The 23064-nt window shown below is 40.3% G+C and overlaps 1 protein-coding gene across 1 annotated transcript in view; it reads left to right on the forward strand.

Moving 5' to 3' along the window:
- The window catches only part of LOC102850547 (chromosome unknown open reading frame, human CXorf58), a 54732-nt gene that overhangs the window by 6188 nt on the left and 25480 nt on the right, over positions 1 to 23064 (forward strand). The window contains exon 5 of the mRNA XM_006885076.1: positions 17663 to 17794. Coding sequence (XP_006885138.1) covers positions 17663 to 17794 — 132 coding nt within the window. The remainder of the gene's footprint in view (positions 1 to 17662; positions 17795 to 23064) is intronic.

The following is a 23064-nucleotide window of genomic DNA, read 5'->3' on the forward strand; positions in this document are numbered from 1 at the left end:
CATTCCCTATCACTCCTCCCTGAGAGAGACTTCACCCTGAGTCATAAGGAAAAGGGGATGGCGTATTCTCTTAGCTACTTCCTGCTGAAAAGGGACGCTGCCATCCACACTTTTCAACCTGCTCTATCTAGGGCTTTCTCATGCGATCCCTTTCAGAGTGGTCAGCAGTGGTAACTGAGTACATATTGTTTTTCTGGTGTTTGGTTGAGGGCCATGTGGTCCATTTGTCCTTTGGATTAATTGTTTCTATGCATCTTTGTTTTATTTTCTTCCTTTTTGTTCTGGGCAAGGAGATGCCAATTGTTACACCTTACATGGCTGCTTAACAAGCTTGTAAGGCCCCAGTCATCAAAATAGGATGTTGCATGTTATTTAGATGGACTATGTTACTTGGCCAGGATTTTTCAATTATGCAGAGCAGTTGATGCTGCTTTATTTAAATACATTTCTTTTAATTTTATCATTATTTATTTCATTCTTCAATATTCATTAAAGATTTCGTTCATGTTTAGGAAAACTAACATTTAAAATATTTTTCCTAATATATATATAACAAAGTTATAATGAAACCATTGTAATAATGACATAAAGATAGACACATAGGCCAATAAAATTTAATAGGGAATTCATAAATAGACCCATACATTTTTGTCAGAGGAATCAAGGCATTTCAAATGAGGTTAGAACAGTAGAACAGACCCACTGCTGTTAAGTTTATGCCAATTCAAAGTGACCTTATAGGACAGAATAGAAGGTCCCCACACTGTTTCTATGGCTGTACAATTGTTATAGAAGTATATTGCCTCATCTTTTTCCTATAGAGTAACTGGTGGACTTGAACTTCCAGTCTTTTGGCTAGCAGCCCAACATTTAATCCACTGGAAAACCAAGAGCTCCTGGCAATTGGATAACCATAAACACACAGAGAAAGAAAGATATTGAAAGTTCCATACATTGCATGTGAAAGTTCACCTAGGATGAGTCATAGACCTAAATGTAAGAGCTAAAATGGTAAAAAAGTAGGAAAAATATATAGGAAAAAATCTTAGTGAATTTGGGTTTGGCAAAGATTTCTTAAATAGGACCAAAAAAAAGTGTGACATAGAAAAAAATCAACAACTCAGACTTTATCATAATTAAGAACCTTGTTCTTTAAAAAACACATAAAAATGAAAATGCAAGCCACATAATGGAAGAAAAGTTTTCATGAAACATATATCTGACAATGAGCTTATATATAAAATATATATATAGAATACATAAAGAAGTCTTATCAATAATAAGAAAGCAATTCCAGGGGAGCTCTGGTGGCCTAGTGGCAAGAAACTGCACTGCAATCCCAGAGGAACACGGTTCGAATCCACCAGACGCTCTGCCGGAGAAGGAGGCGCAATATCCTCCTGTACCAGTCAGATCTGATTTGACGGTACACGTACACAAAATTAAAAAAAAAAAAAAAGGAAAGCAATTCCATTTTCCAGAATGGATAAAAGAATTTAACAGACAAAAAAAAATATACAGATGGCAAATAAGCACAAGAGAATGATCAACATTGTTGGACATTTGAAAATGTATGATAAATCTGTTCTTGTGATTGTGTACCATCAAGTCAGAACCGACCCATTGCTGACTCTCTAGTAGGTTTTCAGAGTCAGTAAATCACACAGAAGGAGAGTGCCCATCCTTCTTCTGCAGAGCAGCGGGTGAACTCAAACTGCCTGACTTTGGTTGTCACCATAGCTCCGTACTACTAGGCCACCATCATGATAGATGGAGAGAAAAAAATTACATTTTAAATTATTTCATCTTACTGGAATCCACAATCAATACCCTTGCTACCAATAGTGACAAGATCCGGAGACATATTGCACTGGGAAAGTCTACAGTCAGGGACCTCTCCAAATTACTGAGGAGCAGTGATGTCATTTTGGAGGTTAAGTTGTATCTGATTCAGGCCATGGCCTTTTCAATCACTTGCTATGCATCTGAGAGCTGGACAATGAATAAGGATGACAGAAGAAGAATTGATATCTTTGAGCTGTGATGTTGAAGAAGAGTACTGAATATATCATGGACTGCCAAAAGAACAGATACCTCTTGGAAAAGTACAGCCAGAATGTTCCTTGGAGGCAAAGATGACAAAGCTTTGTCTCACATACTTTGGGCATGTTGCTAGGAGAGACTTCCTTGCAGAGAAACATCATGCTTAGAAAAGTGGAGGTAAATGATAGAGAGGAAGACATTTCAATGAGATAGACTGACACAGACTGCAGCTATGGACTTGAGTATATCAGAGATTGTGAGGATGGCACAGGATAGGGTAGGGTTCAGATCTTTTATTTATAAGGTCACTATGGGTCATACTTGACTTGATAGCACCTAACAACAAGTTAAATCTATACTGAGATCCCATTACATGCTCACTAAAATGGCTGCAATTAAAAAGACTCGCTAAGTCAGGAATTGGAACTATCATACTGCCAGTGAAGATGTAAAATGGAATAACAACATCTGAAATCAATTTGACAATTTCTGAAAAAGTTAAATATTCACCTACCATGAGACTCCATTTGTAGGGATTTACCCAGGAGAAATTATAAGGAACCCCTGACTATGAAGATTATTGCAACTTTGTAATGGCTCAAAACTGGGGATGGGGAACCCAATGTCTATCAGTACATGAAAATTGTTGTTGTTGTTATGTGCTGTGGAGTCACTTGCGACTCATAGCGACCCTATATACAACAGCCCTAGACTCTGCTCTGTCCTGTGCCAATCTCACTGTCTCCGATACACCCATCCTGATTACCCCAGTCACTGAATCAATCCACCTCATAGAGGGCCTTCCCCTCCTGCGCCTGCCCTCCACTCTCCCAAGGATGATGTCCTTCTCCAAGGACCGGTCTCTCCTTAACAACATGTCCAAAGCATGTCAGATGAAGCCTCAGAATCCTTGCCTTCAAGGACTAGCCCAGTTTAACCCTCTCAAGGATGAATCTGTTAGTTTTCTTAGCAGTCCATGGTACCCTCAATATTCTCCAACACCAAAGCTCAAAGGCATCAATTCTCCTTCTATTCTCCCTACTCATTGTCCAACTCTGATGCATAACAAGTGATATCAAAGACCATGGCCTGTATCAGATGCACCTTAGTCTCCAGAGAGACACCATTGCTCCTCAGTACTTTAGAGAGGTCCCTAACAGCAGACTTTCCCATCACAATACATCTTTTAATTTCCTGCCTGCTGGTGCCAAGAGTGTTGATTGGTGGAACCAAGCAGACTAAAGCTGTGAACAATCTCAATATCTTCACCATCCATCCTGATGCTGCCAATTGGTCCAGTGGTGAGAATCTTTGTCTTCTTGATATTGAGCCTCAATCCATATTGAAGGCTATAGTCCTTGACCCTCTGCAGCAAGCACTTCAGGTCCTCCTCAGTTTCAGCAAGCAGGATTGTGTCATCTGCATAACACAGATTGTTGATAGATCTTCCACCAATCCTGATACCACACTTCTCCTCACAGAGCCCAGCCTCCTGGATAATCTGCTCTGCATACAGGTTGAAAAGATATGGAGACAGGACACATCCCTGGCATACACCCTTCCCAATTTTGTTACCCTGCTTTGTTCTGACAACTGCCTCTTGGTCCAAGTATAGGTTTCACATTAGCACGATCAAGTGTTCTGGGATTCCCATTCTTCTCAGAGTCAGCCACAGTTTGTTATGATCCACACAAACACCTTTGTATAATCAATGAAGCACAGATAGACATTCCTCTGGTACTCCCTGCTTTCAGCCAAGGTCCATCTAACATCAGCTACAATATCCCTAGTATCACGACCCCTTCTAAACCTAGCCTGGACTTCTGGCAGTTCTCTGCTGATGTGCTGTTCCAGTAGTTTTTGGATAATCTTCAGCAGAATCTTGCTTGCATGTGAAATTAATGATATTTTTCTATAGTTTCCACATTCTGTTGGGTTACCTTTCTTTGGGATGGGAACAAATATTGATCTCTTACAGTCAATTGGCCAAGTAGTTGTTCTCCAGATTTCTTGGCATAACTATTGATCTGTTAGCTGAAATATGTCAACTGGTATACCATCTATTCCTGGGGCCATATTTCTTGCTATTTCCTTCAAAGCAGCTTGAACTTCTTCCTTCATCACCATAGACTCTTGCTCATATGTTGTTTCATTAAAGTCTTCTGTGTCTGCCAATTCCTTTTGATAGAGTGACTCAGTATATTCTTTCCATGTTCTTTTAATACTTCCTTGAACATTTAATATTCTGCCTAAAGCATCCTTGATTGTAGCAACTTTAAGTTTGAATTTGTTCTTCAGTTCCTTGAGCTTAAGAATTGCTGAGCGAGTTCAGCCCTTTTGATTATCAGACTCCAGCTCCTTGCACATCTCATTGTAATATTTTACTTTGTCATCCTGCACTGCCTTTTGAAATCTTCTGTTCAGCTCTTTAGTATCTTGAAATCTTCCTTGTGCTTTGGCTTCTCTACACTCCAGTACAATATTCAGAGTTTCTTCTGACATCCATTTTGGTCTTTTCTTCCTCCTCTGTCTTTGTAATGAACGTGTGCACTCTTCTTAGATAATACCCTTGATATCCTCACATAACTTATCTGGTCTTCGCTCATTCGTGTTCAAGGCCTCAAACCTGTTCTTGAGATGGATCTGAAATTCAGGTGGGATAGACTCAAAGTTATATTTTGGTTCCCATGGATTTGGTTTAATTTTCCTCAGCTTCAGCTTGTACTTGCATATGAGTAGTTGGTGGGTCTGTTCCACAATCAGCTCCTGGCCTAGTTTTCACAGCTGATATTGAGCTTCTCTAAAGGTTCTTTCCGCAGATGTAATCAATCTGATTCCTATGCATACCATCAGGTGAGATTCATGTGTATAACCTGCATTTATGTCTCTTTAAAAAATGTGTTTGCGATCTTGCCCCGCCCCCCTTCGGGGCTACGGGCGAGGACCCGAGTGGCTGCCTGGTCGTAGACGTGGTCGTCGACGGGGCTTCTGGGGAAGGGCTCCGGTGGGGGTGGCGAGGCCTCAAGGGTCCAGCATCCGCTCAGACCTACGACCCAAGCCGGGCCCCCAGTGTCCCCTGCCACGAGGGAGCCCACGGCCACACACTAGGCTGCAGAGGGAGGCTGCTAGGGGACCGGAAGTGCTGGGGTCGATGATGTCGGCGAGGTTCCCATTGGTTGTGCACAGCTGGGAGCGGTCGTGAACTTGACGGCCCCAGAGAAGAAGACCACTGGGGATCCACCGTCCATCAGATCCATGTCCTGGTCGGTGCAGCTCGTGCGCACCCAGCACCTGGCCGGCGGGAGGGCTGCTAGTATGCTGACCGGGTCTTGCAGACCTGCTGGACCAAGATGGAACAGAAAGAAAGGCCTGCCAATCCGAAGTTCAGCCCGTGAATCACAACAGCCGGTGATCCACGACCTTTTCACGGCTTGTGCTCGTTGTGATAGCAAACAGATGCTCGGGGTCAGCACTTGACTTGACAGCCAGCAGCAGAGAGGATTAACCCGAGTTCTAGGGACAAGGGATGGGAGAGGAGGTGTGAGTTAGGAAAAAGCTTGCGACCAGCCCCTAACTGGCTAAGGGTGCTTCTGGGAGTCAAGGTATTCAAATTTAAGGAAAGGAAACAAATTCACTGATGTGCAGAACCTGGTGTGCCCTTTCAGGACACAATGTCAGCTCATCTTGCTCAGGGCACCGGGTCTGATGTCATCCTGTCTGTGTGCGCTGGTGTGGCTTATGATCTGATGCTCTCTCATCTCTTTTGAGAAGTCCCTTGGTAAACAGTTTTCACCTATTTACCTAAAAGCTGGTGGCTTAGACCCAGCTATGTACTGTAGAAGAAAGACATAGGGATTTGCTTCCATATGGATTCTGGAAAACCCCATGGACCAGGGAGTCAGCTGTAATCAATCCATCAAATGTGTTTAATAACTATTAATAATAATGATAAAGGCAGAACAATGTGCTTCATCACAGCTAAGCCCAAATATTCTTACTGAAAGAAGAATGCAAGAAAATGCACATAATGGAAGACAAAACAGTGAGTCAAGTTTGGATGAACTGAGTTCACACCTATGTATTCTGATCATCTGGACCTGGACTACGAGCCTGGAAATGACAGCTCAGAATGTTGCTGAGGACGAACAAACAACTAACGTGGAAATGGAAGGATTTACAAAGGAGGATCCCAGTGACTTTTCCTCAGATGACATCTGGGGCTGTTAGAACCAAAATGGACATCTGAACCAAATGGCTTTACCTCCAGATAAGCCAGGAGTTAAAGAAGCCCTTTGTGAATATCCTCGATTCATTGCACACATGGGCACAGGTTTGGACCTCCCAGCTTCTCAGAGAATTCTCACAGAGGACAGCTCCGATGCAGCCAATTTGGGTTGTAACCCAGCCTGTGCATCTCAGAGAGTGGGTGAAGGTGATGGCTGTGTAAAAGCTTTCAGTCGGTCCATTGACAAGAATCACTGTGGAAGAAACCAAACGAGAGAGAAACCCTATAAATATCCCGAAAGTGTTCCATCTCTCAACCGTTTCATCTCCCTTGGTGAGCATAAAATAATTAAAAGAGGCAGGAAATTCTATGCAGGTAAGGACTTTGGGGACATCTTTGCTCTGAGTTCATCTCTTAATGAAAATAGAAGGAGTCACCCTGGTGAGAAACCATATAAATGTTCCGAATGTGGCAAATTCTTCAAATGGAACTCTTCTCTTGTTCTGCATCACTGAACTCACACACTGGAGAGAAGCCTTACACTTGCAATGAATGTGGAAAGTCTTTCTCCAAGAACTACAACCTGATTGTGCATCAGAGGATCCACACCGGGGAGAAGCCCTACAGCTGCAGTAAGTGTGGGAAGGCCTTCAGCGATGGCTCAGCTCTGACACAGCACCAGAGGATTCACACCGGAGAGAAACCCTACGAGTGTGTAGACTGTGGAAAAACCTTCAATGGAAATTCATCGCTTGTCTTACATCAAAGAACTCACACAGGGGAGAAGCCGTATTGCTGTAATGAGTATGGGAAGCGCTTCACAGACATCTCTCACCGCACGATGCATCTGAGAATCCACACGGGCGAGAAGTCCTACAAGTGCAGCAGGTGCGGCAAGGCCTTCTGCGACGGCTCCTACCTCACCCAGCACGAGAGGACTCACACTGGAGAGAAGCCTTTTGAATGTGCAGAGTGCGGGAAGGCTTTCAGCCGCAACTCTCATTCTCATTGTGCACCAGAAGATCCATTCTGGGGAGAAGCCGTACGAGTGTAGAGTGTGGAAAAGATGTTCATCGAGAGTGCGTACCTCATCAGGCACCAGAGGATTCACACGGGTGAGAAGCCCTATGGCTGTAACCAGTGCCAGAAGCTTTTCCGGAATATTTCTGGCCTTATCCGGCACCAGAGGACTCATACTGGCGAGAAGCCCTATTTGTGTAGTCAGCGCGACAAAGCTTTCAGGGACAGTTCCTGCCTGACCAAGCACCAGCGGATCCACACGAAGGAGACCCCGTACCAGTGTCCAGAATGCGGGAAATCTTTCAAACAGAACTCTCACTTGGCAGTGCACCAGAGACTGCACCCCAGGGAGACGCCCAGCCAGTGTCCACAGTGCGGGAGGGTGTTCAGGAGGTACTCCGCTCTCCTCCGTTATCAGCGCATACACCCTGGAGGGAAATGAGCCGAAACACGACCGACATGGGCCTCTGCTCTCCCGACTCAGTCAGATACCATGAGTGAAAGGCACATCTTCGGGTGTGACTTGCTCGTGGTCAGTGGAAAAGAAACACAGTTGAATTGGTGAACAGAAAACCCTTCTTAGCCATGTTTTTAAATCTATAATTGAAGAGGTCTGGAGGGAATGTAAGATGGTAATCAAGAAGGAAAAGTGCTTCAGGGGTGATTCATCCTGTGGCACATGTGACCTCACATCCCCAAGAGTAGAACCTGTGCATGTGAGGAAGAGATGTCTCCAGAGGCGCCTGCCCACTTCTGCAGCAGGGGGCTTAAAAGTGGAGAGAACTCTCAATTACCAGTAGGAAGAACCCTTGGGGGGACTTGCCACCTTACTGTATGTAGCAAACTCCTGCTTTAGTTCAATGTACTAAGAGTGGTCAGAGAGGGTTTTGGTAAGATTGTGATGTCCTTTCTGTCTCCATAAAGGCACATGGAGGAGAGAGCCAATACAGGGCTCCACCCCAACATCCACAGAATCAGTGCAATTCTAGACAAAATGCAGGCCGACCTTTCATGCTGCCTGAGTGCTGAGGGGTCATTTTAGAGGGTACCTGGATGAGGAAGTTACTTATGAATGTCTGGTTAGGTAACTTCTCTTTAAGGAAAGAAGCACGCTTCTACTAACACAGGAAAGGGGGCTGTCAAAAAGAGAAGGCCTTGCTTTAGTTGTTGAAATGGAAATACAAGTTACATTTATGTCATCCCCCGTTATTCCTCATTGAGGATACTTGTCATTTTATGCCTGTGACCACTCCGAACTATAATCTTATACAACTTTTATAGTTGGTATATTGGCTTTACTTTTAGCAAGGCAGGCAACAAAAAGCAGACATAAAGTAGACATGTCCTTGTCATTCCAAGGACATAAAATAAGTGCGTATATGGACCTTCTGGCAGTAGGTAATAGAAACACTATGATTTTGTTAGGCAGCTGGATTGTCCATGGTTTTTCCCACTGTATCACACATCGTACATTGTTTGATGATAATTTTCTAATAAAGTACAGCCAAAAGGGAAAAAAATGTGTTTGCAATGAGTTAGTCATTGATTGCGCAAAATTCAATCATTCTATCTCCAGCTCCATTTCTGTCACCGAGTCCATGTTTTCCAACTACTGAATCTTCTTCTCTGTTCTCAACTTTTGCATCAATGCATCTTGGTTGCATGATCGATTGATCTCCGACTATAAAAGTTGGTAGAAATCTTCTATTTCCTCTTCTTTGGCTCTGGTTGTTGGTGTATATATCTGAATGATAGTGGTATTCACTGGACTTCCTTGTATGCGTATGGATACTATCCTGTCACTCACAATATTGTACTTCAAGATGGATCTAGAAATGGCTTTTCTAATTATGAAAGCAACCCCATTTTTCCTCACCTTTTCATCTCCGGAGTAATATATATCATCTGACTCAAAATGCCCCATGTTGGTCCATCTCATCTCACCAATGCCTAGTATGTCAATATTTATGCGTTCCGTTTCTTCCTTAACAATATCTAATTTTCCTACATTCATGGTTCTCACACTCCATGTTCCAATCACTAGTGTCTGCTTATAACTGTTCCTCCTCCTTTGTATTTCCTTTGTATTTGTATACTCATTTGCTCTTTCAGTCATTCTATGTGTGTTCTGTTGTACATAGGGTTTTCAGAGACCTGGTGTTTCGGAAGTGGATGGCCAATCCTTCTTCCTAGTGTGTCTTAATCTAGATGTTCAGATTTAGAGAAGTATCCAACAGATAAGCATTTTACAGAAAGAGTGAAAGTATATCCCTTAAAAGAAACAGATCTGGATGAATATCAAAATAATTATGCTGATCAGAGCCCCCTGGAAAAAAAAAAGAAGCCTCAACTCTATTTATATAAAATTCTAGTAAACACAAACTCTAGTGACAGAAAGAAGATAAATAAATGTCTGGAGGTGAGAAAGAGGAAGGGGAAGTATTTACCCAATAAATTGTGCACTTTAAATATGTACAAGTTATTTCTTTTTTAAAATTTATTTTATTGATTTGCATACAGTCTTTCATATATATTATGTTTCATACATGTACTTTGTTTTATATAATCATTCATACACATTTTGTTTCATTCATGTATACTGTGGGGTGTTTTTTAAAATTTATACTAGTTTATTTACAAAATTCAAATACATTGTTTTTCAAACCAGATTCTTCCGATTTCCTTTACTTCCCCCCTCAAATTGTACGATCCCATGATTAACCACACACACACACACACACACACACACATACACACACACATCTTCATCCCTCTGCATCTACCCTCTCGCCCCCTTGGATCTTCATTTTCATTCTACAATAATGGTTTTAGACAATATTTGTCCTTGTGGGATTGAGTTAGTTCATTCCGCATAATGCTTTACAGTCTCTCCCAAGTTAGGTAATAGTTTACAGAATCATTGCTCCTGCATGCTTCCTAGTTCCATTGTATGAATGTACCACAATTTCTCAATCCATTCGATTGTGGTTGGACATCTGGGCTGTTTAAAACCTGAAAGTTAAAGTCAATAGCAAGGTTTTTCAGGCTCCTTGTCAGTGAGCTCAAACTGGAAGAGAGCATTTCATGTACCATGAAGCTTGAATGGTTCGTTTGGTTCTACAGTTGCTGAAAATTCATTCTAGTGGAGACCAGTTCAAACTGTACCACAAGAATACCAAACATACAAAAAGTGAAAGTAATTCTAGTAATAATCAGCGTGGCAAGATATTAAAATCCTCTTTCATATGTGTTTTGTTATTTTGTACCATCAAGTTGGGACTGGCCCAAACTGCACAGGAGTTGATTGTCCATCTTTTTCCCTTGGAGCTGCTGGCAGATTCAAACTGTGTGCCTTTGAGATGACAGTGTAGCTCTTTACCAGTAGACCACCAGAGCGCCCTAACCCTACCTAGTTGGTATATATACTCAATTCTAAAGTTAACTCATTGCCATCAAAGTGATTCCAGCTCATGGCCACACTCCATTGTGTTTCCAAGGCTGTAACCTTAATGAGAGGAGACTACCTGTATTTCTCCCAAGGAGATGCTGTATTTCTCCCAGGGAGATCCAAACAGTTGAAGATGCCCAGCCTTTTGGTTAACTGCACGATATTCTATAAATTATACCATCAGACTATATATATATATACACACACACACATATATATACACACACACATATACATGTATATACATATACATATATATCAGGGTTTAAATGAATGTATACAATCTTTCTTTTCTTTTTAAGAGCTCTGGTGGCACCAGGATACGTTGCACTGCCAATCTAAAGGTCAGCAATCTGAATCCACCAGTTGCTCTATGGGAAAAAGATAGGCAGTGTCCTCTAGTAAGGATTTACAGCCTCAAAAACCTGATGGGAGCATTGTAGTGAGTCAAAATCAACTCATTAAGTAGCAGTGGGTTTGAGTTGATATTAAAAATATTTTCTCTGCATTTTTAAAACCAGCTTTATTGTTATATAATTCCTATAGCATAAAGTATTATTGTTGTTTTTAGATGCCATCAAGTGGACTATGACTCAGAATGGCCCAATTGTTGTTGAGTTGAGTACTGTCGAGTCAGAATTGACCCATAGTTAACCCTCCAGCGGGTTTTCAGAAGTAGTTAATCGCATGGGAAGAGATTGCCCATCCTCCCATGGAGCAGCTAGCAGATTCAAACCATGTGCATTTGGGATTGTAGCACAGATTCCTACTGGCCCTATAAGCAGTAGAGAAAATCTTGCCCTATCCTGCGCCATCCTCATGATCTCCCCCATTCTCAAGCCCATTGTTGTAGTCACTGTGTCAATCCATCCCATTGAGGGTCTTCCTCTCTTTTGCTGACCCTTTAATTTTTCTAGCATGATGTCTTTTTCTAAGTACTAGCACTGTCTCCTGATAGCATGACAAAAGTAATTGAAGTTTCACTATCTTTGCCTCTAAGGAGCACCATGGTTGCACTTCTTTCAAGACAGATGTGTTTGTTCTTATGGCAGTCCATTCAATACTTTTTGCCAGCACCACAATTCTGAAGTATCAGTTTATCAGTCTTCCATATTTGTTGTCCAACCATCACATCCATGCAAATCAATTGAAAATGTCTTATCTTTGGTCAGACACACGTTAGTCTTTACATTGACATCCTTGCTCTTTAGCACTTTAAAGTATATCATTCATATTTTTTGTATATGCACAAAATCACCACAACATTTTCCCAAAAGAAACTTCATATCTTTTTCCTCCTCACTATTCTTTGCCCTTGATAACCACTGATCTAATTTTTGTCTCTATGGATTTGACAATTCTGTACTTTTTGTATAAATTGAATATTACAGTATGTGGCCTTTTGTTTCTAACTCCTTTTACTTTGAAAAATGTTTTCAAGAGTTGTCTATGTTGTGGAAAAGGGAAAGGGAGAGTACAGTGAAGTTTCAATGTTGTTTTTGTTGTTAAGTGCCGTTGAAGTTTCAATAGGGTGTTGTAAATAATGGCATTGTATAATGATCATTTTTTTGTTATGAAACAGTGTGTGAGTGACTGAATGAAAACTAATTTTTAAAACGTTATCAACGTTGTAGTATATATCAGTACTTGCTTCTTTTTATTACCAAGCAATACTCTGTTGTTTGGGTATATCACATTTTAATTTATCCAATTAACAGTCAATGGGCATTTGAGTTATTTACACTTTTTGGCTATTATGAATAATGATGTTATGAACATTCAAAGACAAGTTTTTGTGGGGATTTATGTTTTCAATTCTCTTGAGTATATACCCAGGCATGGAATTAGTGGCTATCTTAGGATTCTCCAGAGAAACAAACAGTGAGATACCTATGTGTGTGTGTGTGTGTGTGTGTGTGTGTGTGTACGTACGTGAAAAATCTGCTGACAAGGGCCTCCTCTTTAAAGTACTAAAGAGCAAGGATGTCAGTTTAAAGATTAAGGTACACCTGATCCAAGCCATGTTATCCAAGCCAGTTGTTTCCTATGCTGAAAGTTAAACAAGAATAAGGAAGAAGAAGGGGGGGGGGAAAGACTACTTTTTAGATTGTGTTGTTGGAAATGCCCTTGAACTCTGATGCTGGAGAAAAATACTGAATATATGACTCGACGGCATATAACAGCACCACCACCACCAAAAGAACAAACAATTCTGTCTTGGAGGAAGTGTAGCCAGAGGGCTCCTTAGAGGCAAGGATTGTGAAATTTGTCTCACATACTTTGGACATGTTGTCAGGAGGGACCAGACTTTGAAAAAAGACATCAATGTTAGGGAAAGTGAAAGGTCAGAGAAAGATGGAAACCCTCAAAAAATGTCTTGAGAAACATTGATAGAATGACTAACGGTGGGCTTGAGCATGATGGCGTTTGTAAAAATGGCACAGAGTAAGGCAACATAGTTTTATTTGTTCTAAGCCTATATATAATGGAACTGTTCCAACCAAAGAAACCGTTTCATTGCAGGAATGCCAGTAATTTCAAGCAGGGAAAGGGAACGTGCTTTGAGCCATTAAAGTAAATTTAAAAGTCCCAGAGTGGATCCAGGCAAGCAAGTAGCAGAATGCTCTGAGGACTTTTGGGCCACAGTGATTCTAGGTATCAGGGGAGGTGTCAGATTTAGGGATGCCCTTCTGTGACCCTTTGATTCCTTCCCCAAGAACAGAACCTGCCTCTTGAATACTAGCCTGACTGGCTGGCATCCTGAACCCTTGCCTCTGTTTGCCCTTCTCTTTCCCCTGAGGCTGGACTCTTCTTTCGCATCCCCTTGTATCTTTTCAGAACAACTTTTCTGAATCTGCCTGCACACAGCTAGAAAGGAGATACCTAATCTTTTGCAAACCTCTCACAAGTGGGCAGAGAGATTGCTCTATTCTGACAGGCAAGTTTTTCTTTGAGGAGTTAGAATGGGCTACACACAACTAAGTCACACAACTGTGGTATTTTACAAATAAGGAAATGGTTTCAGAGAAATTATTGGTGGTGGCTGGGTGAGGTAGAGTAGGGAGGAACTTATCATAAATACCTTTAAAGTAACATTACTAAAGTTAACTATAGTTTTATCTAAAGAAATTTCCAAAGCAGAAATTATATCATTTTCATATCTGTTTAGCATACAGTTACTTGTTTTTATTTTTTATGTCACCATGGGAATAGTTTAATCAAGCCTACAGGAAATTAATTGCAAGAAAGCATAATGGAGATACATGCCATACTGCCTCTTATTTGAATCAAAAGGCAAAAATTATCTGCCTAAGGAGGATCCCATACCACATTTTCAGCAAATTTTTTCTGTCCCTTCAGGTTAGTGTATCAGAAATAAAACTACAACCATTTGAATATTTTCTTCCTTTCTTTAGTCCCCACATATATATTTGACCATCTAATCTTTTAACTTAAAAAAGAATAACTGAAAACGAATATTCTGGATAACAAAGTGACAACTGGACTTAAAAAATATTTTAAAGCATGCTGCTGTAGTGTGTATTTAGTTAAGAACAGAGATTCTGAGTTCCAGTAGTGTGTCAAGCTCTTTTCTGTGATCTTACAAATCAGCACTATAACACAGAGTTCCTATAAATTCATAGATAGCACAGTCTGAGATATGGAGGCAAAAAGAAATTTCTAGAATCAAAAAGACAGTAAAATGTTCATCTATGCCAGACTCCCTCCACATAAGCCAGAAGCACAGATACTAAATATGTGATAGTAGAGTTAACACATACTTGCATGGGATGGAAAAGAAAGTCGGAAGTTGTTAATTATTTCTACAGGCAGTCCATGAGTTACAAATAGATATTTGTCTATTTGTCTAATTTAAAGACTTGCCTTTTAAGGTTATGTAAATTTGCTTTCAGTTTTAAATGATTGAACCAACATTCTTCATCACAGTGCAACAAATTCTTCATCACAGTTACCTACACTTGCTATACGTGCAGCTTTTAAATAATTGAAAAGGTAAAAAAAAACCCATTTTTTTTTCTTGCTCTAAAAACTCACTGCTATCAAGTTGGTTCCATCAGGTTTCCAAGGCTACCCATCTTTCTCCCACGAAGTCACTGATGGTTTTGGACTTACAGAAAAGTGCAGCCTTTGAGTTGGCAGTGCAGTTTGCTAGGGACCAGCCACCAGAGTATCCTTTCTTACACTAATGCAAAGTAAGAACTGTATGCATCTGTTACAACTTAATTACAAAATCTTAGACACATAATTAGGAACAAACCTTGTGCTTACCTGAACCCATGGTATATTCATAGCTCATAGCACTGGATCGGTGTATGTAGAAGGGTATGGTGCAATAGACAGATACTTGAGGCTTAAATTTGTTTTACAGTTCTCTCAGCTTGAGAAATGCAGAGCAGGTTCTTCCCTTTTTGCTCTCCAATTCCAGCTCTCTGCACATTCTAGTATAATACTTTGTCCTCTTGGGCTGACTTTTGAAATCTTCTGTTCAGCTCTATCTCTTTGACATGTTTTCCTTTTGTTTTGGCTTCTTGGCATTCCAGTGCAATCTTTAGAGTCTCTTCTGACATCCATTTCCATTTTTTTCTTTCTCCTCCATTCTTGAAATGACCTTTTGCTTTCTTCATGGATGAAATCCTGGATATCATCCCATAGCTTATCTGGTCTTCAATCATTGGTGCTCAGTGCTTCAAACTGGTTCCTAAGATGATCTTGAAATTCAGGTAGAATTGATTCAAGATCATATCTTGTCTCCTGTGGACTTATTTTAATTTTCTTTGACCTTAATTTGAACTTAACATATGAGTAAATTAAGAATGTCTATTTGTGTTTTATTGACTATGCAAAGGCATTAGACTGTGTGGATCATAATAAGTTGTGGCTGACATTGAGAAGAGTAGGAGTCCCAGAGTACTTAATTGTGCTTATGAGGAACCTATACCTGGACCAGGAGGCTGTTGAGCAACACTGTGATTGAAAATTAGGGAGGGAGTGTGTCAGAGTTGTATTCTCTCTCCATACCTATATAATCTGTATGCTAAGCAAATTATCTGAGAAGCTGGACTTTGTGAAGAAAAGTGTGGGATCAGGATTGGAGGAAGACTCATTAATAACCTGCATTATGCATATGACATAATGTTGCTTGCTAAAAGTGAAGAGGAATTAAAGCATTTTTTGCAGAAGATCAAAAAAAGGACAAGAAAACAAAAATTATTACCACTGGACTGATAGGCAACATCATTATAGATGGAGAGGAGATTGAAACTGTTAAAAACTTCAATCAGCAACCTTTGTACCAGCACTTAGGAAATCACTGGGAAAGTCTGCATTTAAGGACCTCTCCAAATTATTGAGGAGTAATGATGCTGGTTTGAGGACTAATGTGCGTCTGATTCAGGCAGTGTTCTTTCCATTCACATCCTATGCATCAGAGAGCTGGACAGTGAATAAGGATGTGTTGGAGAAGAACATCCCATGGATGGCCAAGAGAACAAACAGATATGTCTTGAAGAGGGTGCAACCTGAGTGCTCTTTGGAGGCAAGAATGAATGAGGCTTTACCTCACATACTTTGGGCATGTTGCTTGGAGGACATGATGCTGGGAAGAGTGGAGGGTCGCCAAGGAGAGGAAGACCAGGTGGATTGACATGGTGAGTGCTACAAAGGTCTCTTATGTATCAGGAAGTGTGAGGATGGCACAGGATAGAACAGGTTTCAAATACTTTGTTCATAGGGTTGCTATGAGTTGTACTTGACTGGATAGCACCTAGCAACAACAACAATGGTGTAAATAAAGACAGATACTATTTCAGATTTGTTCAGTTGAGGGCCAATAAAACAAAATTGGGACTGACCTGATTTTTTTTTTCCGTTTGGGTGAAGTAGAATGATAACCAACATGGGAAAAGTTATAAGTTGAAGCTCTGTAGTGGGAGACTCAGAAAAGCTGTAGTGAGTCATTTCCAGTGTCTGATACGGGAGAGTGGATTATGACCAGGACTGTGAATAGCAATGTAAATTCAAAGTTGTATAGCCAGCCACCAACTTTGAGTGGGGTACCGTTGCTTCGGACTCTGCCAGTGAAGACATCTGGTTACTATGCAGTGTACATGCTGCCCTTGTTTCTAAGAAGATTAAGTTTTTAGCAGGGTATTGTCATTCTGGTTCACTTACATTTTACAAATTCAAGTCTGTTTCAATTTGGCTTCAACAGCCATGACTGAACTGTTTTGAAGTTCTAGATTTAAACCCTTATATCTTCTGTGATCTATCTCTGCCCTCTCAGGCGCTTTCCTAGAGCACAGAATATTGATATTTGGCAGATGGAAGGAAATAAAAAACTTCTATTCTTTGACTATTGCTAATGAAGTCCAAGAAAGAGGGAGGGCTAAGTAATCTGAAACCTATTAGAGACTTCACATCTGTTTTCACTCAGAGGCAATACACACACACACACACACACACACACACACACACACCCCACCCCCCCACACTGCCCCACATGTCCCAGTTATGCCTTTCATTGCATTTCCTAGAGCAGATAAGCTTTCACTGTGTTGACAACACAAATGATATTATAGTCTTCAGGTTTTTTTTAAAAGGGAAGAATTTTATTTTTTATTTTTTTATGGAGGAAAGACACTCCAGACTTAAAAACTATGGTCCCCTAAGGATTGTGAACTCAGCTATTTATTCTTCTACAATATTTTAAACCATGTAGATATGACTTTAGAAAAAATTAAATGCTTTTGAAATCTCCTTATAATCTTCTCTTTTTTAACTATTTAATAACAAACTACTAGAAAAAGGGAACAATAGTTGATACAATTTTTCAGACAATTATGTAAAGTGTGTGTTGATACTATTATACAACTATTTCTAATGTTTGTTTTTTAATCTCTTTCTAGACATTATCTAGTGCTTGCAAAATGATGGGGAACAGTAAATTTACTAGCCAAATTTTGGAAGATGAACGCCTTTTCCAGCAGTTCAAAATAACTGATGAAGTGGATATTGTCACATTGAAAGATTACATGCAAGTAAGGAATTTAGATATTGTGTAGCAATATACCTGAAAGAAATCAGCGAAAAAGAGATGAGGTTTAAGAGTGAATCCTCCGTCCTGAAGGGACAGAGCAGAGAATTTGCAACCCCGGGGGGCAGGGACGGGGGTTTTTATAATGGGGTCTTCGAGAAGAAGGGAGTTGCATTCCATTTCTTGATTTACAGTCCACGGTTGGTTCAGCGAGGTTGGCAAGGTCGTTTGTCCACCTTATCAACTGCAAGCAAGGCCATCCAGCATGAAGGCTGCATTCTTGTTCTCCTTCCTGGCCCCGTTGCCCGGGCCTAACAGATATTAACCAACAAAAAGCCTTCTAGGCTGTATCTTCCAAGAAGAGTCAAACATTTCTTGGTCATAGTGAAATACAACATAAAATGTACCTTTTTAAAGTGTACATTTCACTTTAAGTCCATCTACAGTATTGTGCAGCCATCATCATTATCTAGTTCCAAGACCTTTTTCTGAGTAGTGAGTCTTGTTTTGAGGAACGGCCAAATTGTTTCCAGCCATGACTACCATTTTACATCCCCACTCATAAAGTAAAAGGATTACAGTATCTCCACATCCTCACCAATGCCGGTTATATTATTATATAGCCATCCTACTGAATATAAAGGAAATTCTGGTAACCTAGTGGTAAAGAGTTGTGCTGCCAACGCAAAGGCAAGCAGTTTAAACCCACCAGTGGCTCTGAGGGAGAACAAGGGGTAGTCTCCTCCCATGTGACTTACAGCCTCTGATAACCCACTGGAGGGTCAGCTGTAAGTCAGTTCTGAATTGAAGTCACCTAACAACAACAGTGGGTGTAAAGTTATATCTCATGGCTAATGATGCTGAGCACCTTCCATGTGCTTTTTGGCCATTTATGTAAATTATTTACAGAAATGTCTGTTCAAGTCCTATGCCAGTTTTCTAATTGGTTTGTTTTTCCATGTACTGAGTGGCAAGAGTTCTTTATATATTCTGGATACTAGAGCCTTATCAGGTAGCTCTAGTGGTGTAGTCTGTAAGGAGTTCAAATTGACCTACTACGCTGCAGGAGAAAGATGGACATCCTCTTCCGGGTGATTTACAGCATTGGCCACCTGATGGAGGATCAGCTGTGAGTCAGTTCCGACTTGATGGTAATCAGTTTGTGAGTGGAAACCTTAATCAGATATATTGTTATTGTGTACCTTAGAGTCGGAACAAACCCATAGCTGCCCCTCCGGCCAGTTTTCAGAGGTAGTTAATTATTCAGGAAGAGATTGAACATCCTTTTCCTGTAGAGCAGCTGGTGGCCTTGAGCTATGTGTCTAGGATTGCAGTGCAGATTCTTGCCACTAGGCCACCAGAGCTCCCTTAACAGATAGAGGATTTACAAGTGTTTCTCATGTCTGTAAGTTATCTTTTCACATTCTTAATGATGTTATTTGATACACAAAAAGTTTTTCATTTTTATGAGATTTATTTCTTTATTCTATTGTTGCTTGTGCTTCAGATATGATACCTAAGAAACCATTGACAAATCAAAGGTCATAAAAATGTATCTCTGTGTTTTATTACAGGTTTTTTAAATGGTACTTTAGGTAAAAGCTTATAGTGCAAATTCATGTCCCATTCAATAGTTTGTACGTAGAGGGATCCGTGACACTGGTTGCATTCCCTAGAATGTAGGGCATTTCTCTATTTCCTTTTGCCAAGACTGTCTACCACTTCTTCCCTTCTCGTTTTTGCTTTGGGGCAGTTGTCTTTTTTATCTCATATAATTGTTTTTAGGAAACACATTCCTTTTGGGTGTTATCATTTACTTTATGGGCCTGCCTTTTATTCAGCCAAAAGGTAGTCACCTGGAATGGCTTCCATTCTAAGTCAGAAGGATGTCTTAGGATGATCATCTAGGGAGTGCTCCAATCTATTTCAGACCAGTAAGTCTGATCTTTTGTGTGTATTTGATTGATTCTTTTGTTCTATTTTATGTTTCTTTCATACTATTCAGGATCCTCTGATGTGATCCCCATCAGAAGGTTCAGTAGGTATATCTGGGCATCATCTAGTTCATCTGGTCTTGACATCATGTAGGCTGTGATTTATGTGATCCATTATATCCTTGAGTCTTTTATTTTCTTCACTGTCCTTCACTCCAGATATGAAGAAACCAATAGTGTATCTTAGATGGCTGCTCTACCCTGCACCTTCCCGATCTTCTGGGCTTCCTCCCTGGGCAGATGCAGCTCTTCTATCCTTGTGTCATGGATTGTTCTAAAGGACGAATGCTGACTTGGTGGTGTTGCTGGTCATCTTATACATCTGTCCATGCTTTGGCTGCACTGGAGCCATACAAGTGTTTGGTTCCTGGGCTGAGGGTACAGGTCACAGTCTCAGAAGTCTACATCAAAGGAACAGCTACTTATTTTTCACAGTTACAGAATTTATTAGGGAAATAAGAGGTTATTTATTATGATTCAGAATCAGGAACAACTCAGGGTATCCACATCACTGGCAGTAAGGGAGATGCAAATAAAAACCATAGTGAGGTACCATCTCATTCCAGTAGCACTGGCAACATTGAACAGGGCAACAGGTAATAACTGTTGGAGAGGATGTGGTAAGAAAAGAACTCTTACACGTTGTTGGTGGGATTGTAAAATGGTACAACCATTCTGGTAGGCAGTTTGGTGCTTCCTCATAAAGCTGAACATAGAAATTCCATATGACCCAGATATTCCACTACATGGAATATACCCTGAGAAAATGAGAACTGAGGCCCAAAGGGAGATTTGTACGCCAGTGTTCATAGCAGCATTATTCACCATTGCAAGAACATGGAAACAGTCCAAATGTCCAACCACAAACAAATGGAATGAGAAATTATGGTACATTCACACAATGGAATACTGTGCAACATATAGGAGCAATATCTTTGTAAATTATTGCCTAACTTGGGAGGGACTGGAGAGCATTGTGCTGAGTGAACTAACTCAGTTCCACGAGGGTAAGTATTGTATAAGACCATTATTGTAGAATGAGTATAAAGATCCAGGAGAGGTGTGAGAGGCTGGAAGCAGAGGGATGTGGATGTACAGGGGGGAGGAGACTAATCATTGGGTTGTGCAATTTGATGGGGGGGGTAAGGGAAATGGAAAGAATTTGTTCAAATTTTTATTAGAATTTTGTAAATAAATTAGGGGGGGAAAGAATAATTTGTTTAAGGTATTTCCCCCCCTGTGAATAAAGCTTCTGTGGAGGTACTATGGACTGCCAGAGGGATGAAGAAATTTGTCTTGGAAGAAGTACAACTAGAATGCTACTAAGAAACAAGGATAGTGAGACTTCATCTTCTATACTTTCGACATGTTAACAGGAAAGACTGTCACAAGACAAGGGCATCATGCTTGCTAAAGAAGAGAGTCAATGAAAAAGTGGAAGACCTTTAGTGAGATGGACTGACACAGTGGCTGCAACAATGAGTTCAAGCACAGCAGAGATTGTGAGGATTGCGCATGGCCAGGCAATATTTTATTCTGTTGTATATAGGGTTATGAGTTGGAACCAACTCAGCAGCACTTAACAACAACCTTTCTTTTTTAAATAATAATAGTCTCATACAATCTTTGACCTTTTATGATTGACTTCTTTCCCTCAGCATATTATCCTCCATATTTATCCAAGTTGAAAGATGTTTCCCAGATTCATCTTATTCTTTGTCTTTGCATCATATTACATTGTGTGTATGTGTCACAGTGGGTTTTTTAAATTTCTTTGTCCATTTATGGGCACCTACATTATCTTCTCTTTTTGCTGTTGTGAGCAATACTGCAATGAACATGAGTGTGCATGTCTATTCATGCCAGGGCTCTTAATTCTCTGTGTGTGTATGTGTGTGTGTGTGTGTGTGTGTACTGTCAAATCGGATCTAATTGGTACAGGAGGAGATTGTCCCTCCTTCTCCAGCAGGGCATCTGGTGGGTTTGAACCGCTCACCTCTGGGATTGCAGTGCAGCTTCTTGCCACTAGGCCACCAGAGCTCGCCGACTCTTAATTCTTTAGAATATATACCTAGGATTCGGATTGGTGGATCATATAATATATCTATTTCTAATTTTTAAGGAAGTGCAATGCCCTTTTCCATAGTAATTGTCCAAGTTTCATTCTCACTAACAGTGTGTAAGAGTTCTAATCTCCCCAACCTCACCAACATTTGTAACCTCCCTATAACTAATGATTATGAGCATTTTTTCCATATATTTGGTAAAGTAACTGTTCATATCATTTGCCCATTTTGAAATTTAATTGTTTAAATTAGATTGTCTTTTTGTTGAAGTGCTGAAGTTAGGGGGGTTCTGGATGGGATATTTTTAATTTTAAAGATTAGACCCTTGTAAAGTATATCATAGACAAAATATTTTCCCCAATCTATGGGTTCTCTTTTACTGGTTTGGAAAATTTTTTATGAGCATAAGGATTTAATTTTTAGATCATTACATTTCATCTGTTGATGTTTGTGCATTTTTATGTTTAGTATTCCATTTATGCCATGTTATCAGGGCACCTTGCATTATCCCTATTTTTTTTCTTCCATGATCTTTACAGTTCTAGGTTTTATATTTAGATCTTTGATCCATTTTTAGTTAAATTCTGTCTGTATATAGTATCAAATAAGGACTCAGCTTCACTCTTTTGTACATGGATATCCTACTGTTCTCGTGCCATTTGTTGAAGAAACTGTTCTTCCTCCTATTTAATGGTCTCGGTACTCTTGCCTAAAATAAGTTACCAATAAATACATCTTTTTGCCTCTAGATTCACAATTCTACTTCATTCATCTGTATGTCTATTTGTATGCCAGTATTGCACTGTTTTAATTACTGTAGCTTTGTAGTAAGGTTTTTTTTGGGGTTTTTTGTAATTTTTTACATTTTAATAATTTTAATGAACATTTACAGAGATTTTGGACTTCCATTCATTCATTGAGGCACTTATCTCCCCGCCCAGCCTCACCCCCTCCCCCAGTTCACTCCTCTCTTTGAAAAGTAAAAGAAAAACTCCCTCCCTGGTACACAATCCCCCCGCACCCCTCCCACTTGCCCAAGTACATTCCACTATGCAACCTTAATTGTGGACTCTTGTGATAACCATAATACCCTATCATACATCGCTTTTAAATTATTCTCTCCCTCATCTGTTTCAGTACAGTATACACAATTTATCCAGTTTTTCTCATTCTTACCCCAACCCTGATATCAGTCCCATTTTACAGCAGTAGCA

The sequence above is a fragment of the Elephantulus edwardii genome, unplaced genomic scaffold, assembly GCF_000299155.1.
Source record: "Elephantulus edwardii isolate Elephantulus edwardi_28Jun2011 unplaced genomic scaffold, EleEdw1.0 scaffold00040, whole genome shotgun sequence".
NCBI classification, from domain to species: Eukaryota; Metazoa; Chordata; class Mammalia; order Macroscelidea; family Macroscelididae; genus Elephantulus; species Elephantulus edwardii.